Source organism: Erpetoichthys calabaricus, chromosome 4, assembly GCF_900747795.2.
Source record: "Erpetoichthys calabaricus chromosome 4, fErpCal1.3, whole genome shotgun sequence".
Lineage (NCBI taxonomy): Eukaryota > Metazoa > Chordata > Cladistia > Polypteriformes > Polypteridae > Erpetoichthys > Erpetoichthys calabaricus.
Window position 1 is genome coordinate 330351319 of NC_041397.2, and position 12629 is coordinate 330363947.

A 12629-nucleotide genomic window follows, 5' to 3' on the forward strand; every position below is an offset into this window, starting at 1 on the left:
GCTTCTAACTAGCGATGTGCCTGAAAGTAAAAACTTTATGAACTGCATTAGATCCTACAACAGTTGATTTGCTTTTGCATCTACCGTAGTACATATCAGGCCACCAAAAGGCAAAGGCCCATACTGCTTTCGCATATGTGGTTAACACAACGCACTATATTATGTCCAAAAAATATTAATGTTAATCATATTAATAACCAGGTCATTTCATTACTTCCTGGAGAGACACGGCTCTGTCTAAGCTCTGACAAAGTTGACTCTGATGACGACAATGAACATATAAATTTCCCCTTAGAATATTTGAACACTATTAACCCGGACGGATGACCACAACACAACCTTATCCTTAAAAACGGAACAATAATCATGCTATTAAGAAACCTTAACACTAAACAGGGTTTATCCAATGGCACACGGTTAGTCGTCAACACCATGACACACAATGTTATTCAAGCAACAGTTCTTACAGGATCACATGCTAACAATACTGTTCTCATTCCTAGAATTGACCTTACGAGTTCTGACCTAGAATTACCTTTTACATTGAAACGGCAACAGTTCCCCATTAAACCTGCATTTGCCATGACCATCAACAAATCACAAGGACAAACCATGGACAAGGTTGGCATCTACCTCTCTGAACCCGTTTTTGGACATGGACAACTTTATGTTGCCTTCTCATGTGTTCGACGTTCATCTCACGTTAAAGTTAAAGTTAAAAATGATCCATGCCAAGGAAGACTCATTCAAAGACAAGACACCATCTTTACTACTAATGTTGTATACAAAGAAATATTCCAATAAAACATTACTCTATGCCAAACACTCTATTTTTTATTTATATAGGCATCATCCAAACCTGCACACTATTCTATATCTAATTCATACATCTCACTCTTTGTCATGCCCCAACGCCAGGGGTTGGCGAGCGAAGCGAGCAGGGGGCGGAGCCCCCTAGTAGTGAAAGAAATGTGTTGATGGGAGATTAAACTTGGAGTGTAATTGTTCATAGGATGCAAAGACATTATTTAATTACAAATCTCTAAATGATTTGATTCCATTTGTTTTCCAAACATTAAAAACTATGTAAGTTTGAGAGGATGGAAAAGGTGGTTATCATGTTGTGGTGCCACAGACAAAATATTGTCTGTCTTGAAGTGCTTCCTACATTGGTTCCATATTCTGAGTGAATGAAGGACAATTGGGTTGTTAGTATATTGGAAAATAATTTGCATTTATTGGGGTACAAAGCAAGGAATATAAAGAAGTGCAGCAGGATTGTATTTCTATTGTGGATCAAGCCTGTGTGTGTTCATCTATTCGTGTCCATGTCCAGGTTTTTATAGTTTGTATATTTGCTGCCCAGTAATAAAACTGAAAGTTAGGCAGAGCCATGCCACCTTCTGCCTTAGGTCTTAGGGTCACCCTTTGGATACGTGGATGTTTTGAACTCCAAATGAATGAGGTTATGGTTCAATGTAATTTCTTAAAGAAAGATTTGTTAATGTATATGGGGATGTTTTAAAATAGGAACAGAAGTTGAGAGGTGGAGAACGAATATGTTAATATTTTGGTACACACTACATATTTGCGAGTTATTTATTGGATATAAAGCACATACAAGATGTGTCCTAGTGACCTGACACTGTTTCTTGGAGTTTGAGATGTACCATACCATACCATACCATACCATATTTATTTGTTAAGCGCTTAAAAACACAGCATTACAACCGACCAAAGCGCTGTACAGTTAAAACAAACAGGACTAAAAACAAAATATTAAAAGCAAACATTAGGAGAGAATTTGAACTAAGAAACTAAAAACAGGTCAGAGGACCCAATAAAATAGAGAAAATAGCGAAAAACAAGTAGAAAATGAAACAAGTTAAGAATTAAAAGCCAATGTGAAGAAGTGCGTTTTTAAGCGTACTTTGAATGTGGCACCTGAAGTGGCTTGCCTAACCACTAAAGGTAAGGAGTTCCAGAGCCTGGGTGCACCGACGGAGAAAGCCCTTTCACCACGAGCTTTGAAACGTGCCTTGGGAACGGTTAGAAGCAGCTGATCTGCGGATCTAAGAACACGAGGGGGATTGTATCGATGGAGCAAAACACTCAAATAGGCAGGGGCTAGACCATTTAATGCCTTATAAGTTAGGAGGAGTATCTTAAAATCAATTCTGAATCTAACCGGCAGCCAATGTAAGATTTTTAAAATTGGAGTAATATGTTGGCCTCTGCCACTCCCTGTTAGAAGCCGTGCTGCCGCATTTTGAACCAGTTGTAGTCTAGAAAGAGTGGCTTTGCTGATGCCATAAAGGCAGGAATTTGAGTAATCAAGCCATGACGTAATAAATGCATGGATTACTGATTCCAGGAGATGGTTAGACAGAATAGGCTTGAGTTTGGCGATACGCCTGAGCTGGAAAAAACAGGATTTTACTGTGCTGTTGACTTGAGCATCCATTTTCAGGAACGAATCCATTTTGACTCCGAGATTAAAGACAGACGAAGTTACTGGAGTGGGAAGAGAGTCGAGGCCAAAAGATGGAATCTGTTTGTAGTGGGGACTAAAAACAATGACCTCGGTTTTTGAATCATTCAGGTGGAGGAAATTTACAGCCAGCCAATCCTTAATGTCAGATAGACAGTCGAGGAGAGGTTTGGTGGAGTCAGTTGGCTTAAGGGAAAAATAAATTTGGCAGTCGTCAGCATATAGATGATATGAAATTGCATGTTTTCTAAAAATTGCACCTAAAGGCAGAATGTAGATTGAAAAAAGTAGTGGCCCTAAAATGGAACCCTGGGGGACCCCACATGGGAGTAGGACTGATTAAGATGAACAGGACTCTGAGGGTTCTGTTGCAGAAATATGACCTGAACCAGTCGAGGGCTGAGCCAGATACACCAGCCCAGGATTCGAGTCGGGAGATCATGATGCCATGATCGATTGTGTCAAACGCAGCAGATAGATCAAGAAGAACCATAATCACATGAAGTCCTGAGTCCAATGCCAAAAGGACGTCATTTAGGACACGTAAATGCACGGTTTCTGTGCTATGTTGAGGCCTAAAGCCTGACTGAAAAAGGACCATTACCTGATGGTCCTGTAAGTGATGAGTTAATTGCTCATAAACTACTTTTTCTAGTATTTTTGACAAGAAAGGTAGTTTGGAAATTGGATGAAGATTGGAAAGAACGGCAGGGTCTAAATCAGGTTTTTTCAGAATTGGATGTACAACTGCGTGTTTGAAAGCACGAGGAACTATAGCCGAAGATAGACTACTAGTTATAATCTTTAGGACGTCGTATCGAATCGCAGGAAACACATCTTTCAGGAGTCTGGGCGGCACCACGTCGTCCGGAGAGCCCGAAGGCTTCATTGAGGCGACGATTTTTTCCAGATGGAAGAGCGAAATGGGTTCAAAGCTGGTGAAAGAGCTGTGTACAGGAACGGCTAAGTCAACAGAGCCAGAAGAAGAAATGGAGATCTGGGATCTAATGTTCGTGACCTTATCCAGAAAAAACGTAAGGATCTGATTACAAAGAGCAGTGGAAGCAGAAGAAAAAACAGTTGCAACTGGAGAAAGGACAGCATTTAGTGTATGAGATTTTAGGGTTACCGTACTGAATGAATGATCAGATGTACAGAATAAACTACTGCATGGTACAGAGAGTGAAATCACCTCAAATATCAAAGAAAACATCAATAATAATGATAATAATAATAAAAAGCAAGTGCAGGTCATGGGATTGAGAAACAAATAAATAAAGGTCACTTACATCAGAACAGCACTGGACATAAACAAAACAGAGAATTTTCATTGTACTGCACTGTACAAGGTTGTGGAGGAATCAGAATATTAATAACATTATTTTCCATATGGAGGAATCAGAATATTATACCAAGCAATGTTTGTTTTAATCATTTATTATTTTGTAACCCTGCCTCTAGCTTTTGTATTATTATTATTATTATTATTTAATTGTTATTGTTGGTATTATGCATTAGATTTCCCTGTTCTGTATGCTCAAGATGTGTCACATTATTATCTATATTTTTTTTTGTGAAACTGAGAATATTACAACCAATTTTCTCATACAGTACGAGTTCAGCATGTCTCCCTACATGTGTTCAAGTGTACAAATGGATCTTGTCTGCTCAAATATGGTGAACACACAAATGTAAGATCATGAATAGGAAGAGCCGTCAATGTGGCATCCAAGTGTGTATATCTATGGGCATAGCAACCCATAAACCGTATGGCTATGGCCAAACAACGACTGTCATAAAATGGAGGCAAAGCCATAAAAACACAAAACAAAATGTTTTTGGCAGATAAATGATAAAATTATTTTTTTTTCCATGTTGAATGAAATAGTCCTTCAAAAAGCAAGAATTCTGCAAGTCGATTCTGCGCTTGACCTTTACTGTTGCTTTAACCGACGTGAAGATCCATGCTGGGCTTTTTCTGTCAGGCAACTCTGTGATGGGTGGACAGAAAGACAGTCGTGGATGTTGTGTTGTGGCTGTTGTGGTTCTTTGTTTGTTGGTTTTGCTTTGTTTTCCTTCATATTGTTTATCTTTTCTTTTGTGGGACACAACAGTTATTCTGCATAGCTATATGAAGTGTTTGATATTATACTTGATATGTTTTGTTTTCTTAATAAGAAAGTTAGAGTTGTTTTAAACATAAAGTTGTTAAATAGAGATCAATAAAATGACAAGATCACTGGTGTGCATGGACTAAAAGCATCAGCTGGTATAAGAAAACCAAGCACTGACTACTATTACAAATTAAGATGAAAATATAAGCATTAGCAGAATTTTATTGGAACAATAGCTGACCTAAATAAGAATAAAAATAAGAAATCTGTCCGAGGCAATTGTACATGCAGATAGTAGCAATGAGTTTATGAATTCCAATTAAAAAAACAGATGATAGAAGAGTAAGCAGTCAGTTTACAAGATCCAGCATCACATCATGTCACCCTTTGCATGACATTTTACATTTACTCTTGTTTGTTTTTGTTTTTTTGACCAAATTTGAACTTTAAAAACTCACTTGCAGTTCTTGCACAGCCATATTTTGGCAATAACAGATACATTTTAATGCCATTTTCCATGAACCCTTCAAAGCAGCCAACATTAAACCTTTATTAATAAAAAAAGAAATTCAGATCCAAATGTTGTTAAAAATCATTGACTCATTTCAGCTTTATTATTTCTTTCTTAGGTTTTCTAAGAAAATAAATCTTTATCGGGCAGCACGGTGGCGCAGTGGGTAGTGCTGCTGCCTCGCAGTTGGGAGACCTGGGTTCCCTTCCCGGGTCCTCCCTGCATGGAGTTTGCATGTTCTCCCCGTGTCTGCGTGGGTTTCCTCCCACAGTCCAAAGACATGCAGGTTAGGTGGATTGGCGATTCTAAATTGTCCCTAGTGCGTGTGTTTGTGTGTGTCCTGCGGTGGGTTGGCACCCTGCCCAGGATTGGTTCCTGCCTTGTGCTCTGTGTTGGCTGGGATTGGCTCCAGCAGACCCCTGTGGCCCTGTGCTCGGATTCAATGGGTTGGACAATGGATGGATGGATAAATCTTTATCACAAACCCAATCCCACTCTTTCAAATGGCACTTGGATTTACTTAGATTGCATTAACTCTAATAATAGCCTTTCATGATGGTCCTCTCTACTCATTCTCTTTTTCCATTGTAGTGATCTATTTCAGAGCTATGTCGACCTATAACAATTAAAAATTAGAACGTAAAGTGCATGATGTTCTCTACTGATGTGACATTTTACTTATTCCTTTTATTTTATCACTTTGCATTATATTTGAAGTTTACCACATTTGCTGTCTACTGCCAAATGCCAGTTTCCATTCTTGTCTTTTCTTGTTTATTTAGGTAATGAAGTTTCAAGATTTGTCCTGTTGCCTCCTGACCCTCAGAGCAGAGAGGAGTTCTTACAATGTGAGTTTCTGCTTTGACTGAATTTGTAATCACATCAGAAGTTGTTCCTCTTTGTATGAACCCCACCATAATTCTGATGTGAAAGTGTAACCAGCAGACAACGCTCTGTGTATATTGTGTGACTGATTAGCTGAAACTGCTGCTGGTCCTGTGACTGGGGCATCCTGGGAAAGAGTGGTTCCGATCATGGGACCACCCAAGGGAGTTCAATGGACCTGAATCATTTTAAGCATCACGTGATCACACTAACAGGGAATATAAACTAAAAAAAACTGTCAACCACACCAGGACTACCTGCCATACAAATACAAAGTCCCACTCACATTAGACATCCATTTTTGTGCCCTTTTTTCTTTTCACTTCTTTGCCCTGTTAAGTCTCCTCCTTTTCTATTTCACTGACTCCTTTTTCTTATTTTTTCTTATTCAGAAGGTAATTTCTGACCTGACCTGTGAGACCTTAAGATATGGAGGTGGGGGAACTGAGGAAATAAGGGAAAAATACATGCAATACTAATCCAGATGTGGAAAATTTTTGAATTTAGTAAAGTTCTGTGAAGTCTGGTGAGTCTGATTTACTTCTAAAACTTTCCTGTGGAGGCCAAAATGGCAATGAAAGAGAACCAGTAGGCACAAACCCCCATATGACTGTGACAAAAACTGGTTCAGACTGTTTAAAGGATACTCCACTGTCAGTTATAAACAGATCAATGGGCGTCACTGGGGATCCAGTCAGTCATTTTCTAACCCATTTAGTCCTGAAAAGGATTGTGGGGGTCTTCTAGAGCTTATCCCAGCTAGCATAGGGCACAAGGCAGGAACAAACCGTGGTCGGACACCAGTCCATCACAGGGCGAACATACACACAGACAGACAGACAACCCAACCACATGCTAGGGTCGATTTAGGATTGCCAGTTTATCTAACCTGCACGTCTTTAGACCATGGGAGGAAACTGGAGCACCCGGTAATCTCAAATATTTATGTTGTATAATCCAAATGTCAGATATCCAATCGTATGCTCAAAACATCCCAAACACGTACATTTTTGGACAAAATATTATTAAATAAACAACTACTGGAAGTTCATCTGGTGCATGAGAAAGAATGAACCGAGTTCAAACAGCACTGAGCTTTTGAGTTCTAAAACCCGCCTCCCTCACTCATTCATTGGTCAGTCCTGTCCAGTGACAGCTGATTCATTGGCCGCAACTGCACTTTACATCATATCAGCATTACAGATTGTGGTCTAAGTGAGAAAGAACTGCAATGAGAGATTAAAAGTTAAACAACAGTGAATGATAACATCATCAGGTGAAGAAGTCTGCCTCCTATTTGTGCGTATTCAAGGTCTGCCAACAAGCAGAAGGTCAATTTACTAATTTAGTTTCACAAAGTGCTGATTTAAAAATAGAAGTACTACAGTTGTGGCTTACTGTCCAACAAGAAGGACGGGCTGTGTATTGAGTGTTCAGTTCCAAAGTTCAGTCTCCATCTTACATGGGAGAATTTTCTGGAAGAGGTTTAATTAACAATTTTTTTATGCAAAATACATGTGTTTGAGACCTTGTGAGCAGACAGCAGGATAGCCTCCATATTACTTTTAATATCATAATAAAATATCAGCGGACTGAATAAAGAATCGGACTCATTTTATGGTACCATATTATAAGATGGAGCATTCATTGCTATTTCATTGTTTTTTGGCACTGAAAGTCAAGTTTCCCTCACAGAGTCACCCTCTCAGAATTTCGGACATTTACACATTTTCTTGGCGCTGACTATGCACAAATATGAAAATAATCTAGGAAAATGAGCATCTTGCAAAAAAGTAAAAAGTAAATAATAAGCATTAGTAAAGATAAAAGATCCATTATGAGTGCAGTAATCTCTTCAGTAATACGTACTGTGTAGGTGTCTGGTGTAACGTAGAGCCTTTCTGGTAGCATTATGTGTACAGCTGGGGCCAAAAACACCTGGACAGCATGCCAGTCCAATGGAGGACATTCACACAGAGCATATTTAAAATCCTCAGTTAGCCAATACACACATGTGTGAGAACTGGGAGGAAAACCAAAAAACACTTACAGTAGACAGGAGGAGAACATCCCAGCTTCACACAGACAAAAGCTGGGCACAGGATTCAAAAACAGGTAAATGATTTTAAAGCAGCAGCTCTTAAAGTCTCGCTCTAAGCAGCTCTCCCCAGTTTTTCATTTGCTTTTTAACTGGTCTCTGACCTGTGGTATTGTACCTAATCTGTGGAAACAATCAGTCATTACCCCTGTATCTAAGGTTTCTAGGCCAAGCTGTTTAAATGACTACAGACCAGTGGCACTTACATCTATTCCAATGAAATGCTTTGAACATTTGGTGAAAAACATTTTAATGACAGAGACCAAGTCTTTTCAAGACAACAATCAATTTGCTTATTGTGCAAACAGAAGTGTGGAAGATGCTCTGCTTGTTATCTTACATCAAATCTATACCTTTCTTGATCAGCCTGTTCATATGTCAGAGCACTATTTTTGGATTTTTCTTCAGCGTTCAATACTATACAGCCTCATATACTGATTGGGAAATTAAACAGTATGAAAGTAAACCCATTTATCACACTATGGATTCAGAACTTTCTTTTAAATCGTTCACAGACAGTTAAAGTTCAGGACACTTTTTCAATAGCCATTCATTCAAACACAGGAAGTCCGCTGGGGTGTGTGTCTTATCACCATTACTGTTTACTCTGTACACAAGTGACCTGAGACAGAACAATGACCACTGCTCCATTATTAAGTATGCGGATGACACCATGATCATAGGATGCATATCTGGGGAGGATGAAAGCCACTATCTAAATCAAGTGGACTGGATGGTAAACTGGTGCAATAAAAACTCTCTCATTCTGAATGTAAAAAAGACCAAAGAAATGATATTTGATTTTAAGAGACAGAAATCTGTATGTTCACCTATCGTAGTTCTGGGAGAGGAGGTAGAAATAGTGAATGAATATAAATACTTAGGAACTTACCTAGATAACAATCTTAACTGGAATACAAATACAAAAAAATTATTTTCTAAATGCAACCAGCGCTTATTTCTCCTCAATAAACTCAAACTATTTAAAGTAGACAAGGACCTCATGTTGTCCTTCTATCGTAGTATGATCCAGTCCATGATCCCTTTCAGTTTCATTGCCTGGTTTGATAATCTGACAAACCAAAACTCAAAAAAGCTCCAGCAGATTATGAAGTATACAGCTAAAGTTATTGGGGCTGATGTAGATGATTTGACTAGTGTGTGTGTGTCAGAGGGCAATGCTAAAGAATCTGGAAATCATCTCAACTGATGACAGACATCCATTACATGTAGAACTAAACTTCAGTAAATCATGAAGGATAGTTGCTTTGAAAACCCACACAAATCGCTCCAGAAACTCCTTTCTTCCTACTGCCATACGACTTTTCAATAAGAAATATCGGAGATAATGTTTAAGGTTTTGATATATATATATCCTGTTACCTTTTTATTTTTTTTTGGTATAAATATGTTTTATCTAACTACCTTACCTTAACCTTTCTTATTTCTATTTGTCTGTTTTATTTCATTGTCTGTTACCTGTTATTAGATGCAACTGAGAAGGCAAATTTCATGTTTTCCTGTGTAGACATGACTAAATAAAGAAACCTAAACCTAAACCTAATCTAACCACAAGGCACATGTGCCATGACACTTTGAAATGATTCTGAATAGGTCCTTTTTATTGTTACTGTTGAACCAACCTTTTCGTTTTTTTCGACACTTTTGCTGAGTGAATCGTCTCCTTTATTGCCTGAGCAGCTTCAGTTTTCTCCATGTTGGGTTTTTTCATGAAGTGCACATCTCTAACCAATTTAATTAAATTCCATTCAGTTTATTTTTGTGTGGCACTCTTCACTAAGTGCAGATGTAGAGCACTGTAACAAGTTCTTAGATAAACTTCAAATACAAAACTTTACAAATTACTACAGTAAATAAAGGATTAGTACATATAAAAAATAGATGTTTACTTAAATACACAGACAAACACAGCAAAAACTGATTAACATAAATGGAAACCGGCAATAGATGTCTATTAATTAATTGTTGAATTACGGTCATTTGACATCAGAGGAGAGGAAAACAAAAACTCAGTCAGCAGCATCAATGGGGGAAACCACTAGGGGTGAAAAGACAATTGTAAGAGAAAGTCAAAGACCAATTGATACACAGGAAGAGTCCAGGAGACATCAGCCAAATAGCTGCCCACTGCATCCTGGTCATTCTATAGAAAACTCTGGGCTGAATCTCCAATCTGATGACAGAATCTTTTCATCCGATGATTCTTTATATGAGATGACTAGGCGCCACATGAAGATACTGAGAACAAAAACAGAATAGGAGAGCATTTGTAATGGTTTATAAATATCAAATTACATATGTTTTATTACTAATGACTAAAGTCAGAGATGCAGTATGCACAGCTAATCAGCAGCTCTACTCAGGTTATACTAAACTGACACAGTCACGACTCTTCAGTCTGATATGAAAGCTGAGACTGAAGTGACACCTTTTCTAGAGGCAGGCAAACCATTTCACAAGAACTGAAAGCTCAGCCTCCCACGGTTATTCCCTGGAATTATAAGCAGACCAGCATCTGGAGATTGTAATGTGCACTCGAGATTGTAAGTGATGATAAGTGCAGAAAAGTTAGTAGGACCTCAGAAATATAAAGCTTTATTTGTTAAAAGGAAAATTTTGAAATCTCCCTAAACTTAGCAGGGTGACAGCGTAAGAACTTAAGAACTGGAGTTATGTGTTCGTATTTTCTTTTTCTTGTAATAATTCTTGAAGCAGCATTTTGAATTAACTGAAAGATGAATAAAAAACAGTTTGAACATCCAGTGAACACCGCATTGCAGTCATCAGTCCTACTAGAAATAAATGCAGGAATTAATTTCTCAGTACCCTGCATACATTTAGAAAACACCTTCATTTTCCTTAACACCTTAATTTTAAATACATTTTAAAAACATGTTTTGTAATGTGTGCCTTAAATGATAAAGTAGTGTTAAAGATAGCGCCTAGATTGTGGGCTGAATCAGCTCGTAAAACTAATGGTGAGTCCAGCTGAATGAAAATGTGACAGGATGTTATGGTCTCATCATTCCCTCCAATAACTAATGTTTCTGTTCTTTCTATATTCAGAGAGAAGTAACTCTCATACATTCACTCACTAACACGATTAATTAAGAACAGCACTGAAGAAAAGTCATTTGGTCAAAACGTAAGGAATAACTGGCTATCGTCTGCATACAAAATTAAATTATATTAATGTTATATTCTCTAATGATAGTTCCCAGCATAAGCGTTGAATGTGAAAACAGTAAAAGTCCCAGTACTGAGCCCTACAGGGCACCATATTTAACTTCTGTGTATAATGATGGCGTACTGTCAGCATATTTCTGTGCCTACTGGAATCAACTGGCCCATGAGCCCAATGTCAGTTTCCAGCCTGTGTGGTAAAACAAAATGGTCAACAGTGTCAAACACTCGTCTTAAATCCAATTACATAATTAGAGTGGAATTTCCTTCATCAGAGGATTTCAGAAATGTCGTTTGCAAGATGTGTTAGTGCCGTTTCTGAACTGTGACCGGTGCCGTTGCCAAACTGGAATTTTTCAAAATTTGTGATGTGTAAGGTGACACTGATGCTTTATGACGTCTACTTTTTCAAGTATTTTAGATAGAAACAGTAAATTTGAAATGGGTCTATAATTATTAAGTGTATGTGTGCCTTGCTCTGGCTATTTAAGTTACGGTCTGATACTGTGGAATTACGCCATTCAGTAATAACCTACTGATAAGGCTAAGAATTGTTGACAGAAAAGAGCTTTTGAAGTTTTCATTAAAACTTTGCTGGGACTGGTCTAAAGGGCCAGGAGATGGATTCATTTAAGAAATTAAAGTTATGACTGGCTGTTCTGTTAATAAATTAAAATTACTAAAGTGGTATGTGCAAGGCAAACAAGGTTTACTAATCTAGCATTTAGTTTGCAAGGTGACGCTGAAGACTGAGATGTTATCTTGTCAGTTTTTTCATTAAAGAAGTTCATAAAGTCTGTACTGCTAATGTCTGTAGGGAGTTTACATCGCAGTTCAGGATTCAGATTTGTCAGATTAGCAGCTACTCTAAACACAAGGATTATTACTGTTGTCACCTATTAACTACAGTGGGGCTTGGAGAGACTAAAGCCAATTTCAGAAATGGCCATGTTGTCTAAAAAAGCCAAGTCAATCCAATTTTCAGTTTGCCTAACAGCTATCAGGATTCCTAACACGGTCCTCCAATGCAGCTATTTTGATGACCAACACTAAGTTAAGTATACATTTTTGGCAGGTGAAGATATCTGTACTGTTGGCACAAAATTTTAAACTGTACATACTGCAGGGCACATACTACATAAATGTGCAATGAAAATGCAGAAAACAAATCAAACTAATCTTTAGCACCAAAGCCATCCAGGATTTCTCAGTGGCACATAAAAACAACAAGCAGTCGGTCAAGTATATTTTTAAGACAATTCATTAAAAATGCTTTGTTCTGTTGTTCTTTTTATTCTTATTTTTCACACTGTTGTAAACTTTCAT

General features: G+C 37.9%; 3 protein-coding genes across 8 annotated transcripts in view; all 3 read left to right on the forward strand.

Annotated features, from left to right (window-relative positions):
- Positions 1-12629, forward strand: part of LOC114643553 (protein NLRC5-like) — a 5922889-nt gene that overhangs the window by 5895884 nt on the left and 14376 nt on the right. The gene's annotated exons all lie outside the window — the stretch shown is intronic.
- LOC114643557 (NACHT, LRR and PYD domains-containing protein 3-like) overlaps positions 1-12629 on the forward strand; it is a 1908976-nt gene that overhangs the window by 1764063 nt on the left and 132284 nt on the right. The gene's annotated exons all lie outside the window — the stretch shown is intronic.
- Positions 1-12629, forward strand: part of LOC114642226 (E3 ubiquitin-protein ligase TRIM16-like) — a 773543-nt gene that overhangs the window by 694353 nt on the left and 66561 nt on the right. For both annotated transcript variants that reach the window (XM_051925870.1, XM_051925871.1), the window contains exon 5: positions 5899-5964. In XM_051925870.1, coding sequence (XP_051781830.1) covers positions 5899-5964 — 66 coding nt within the window. The remainder of the gene's footprint in view (positions 1-5898; positions 5965-12629) is intronic.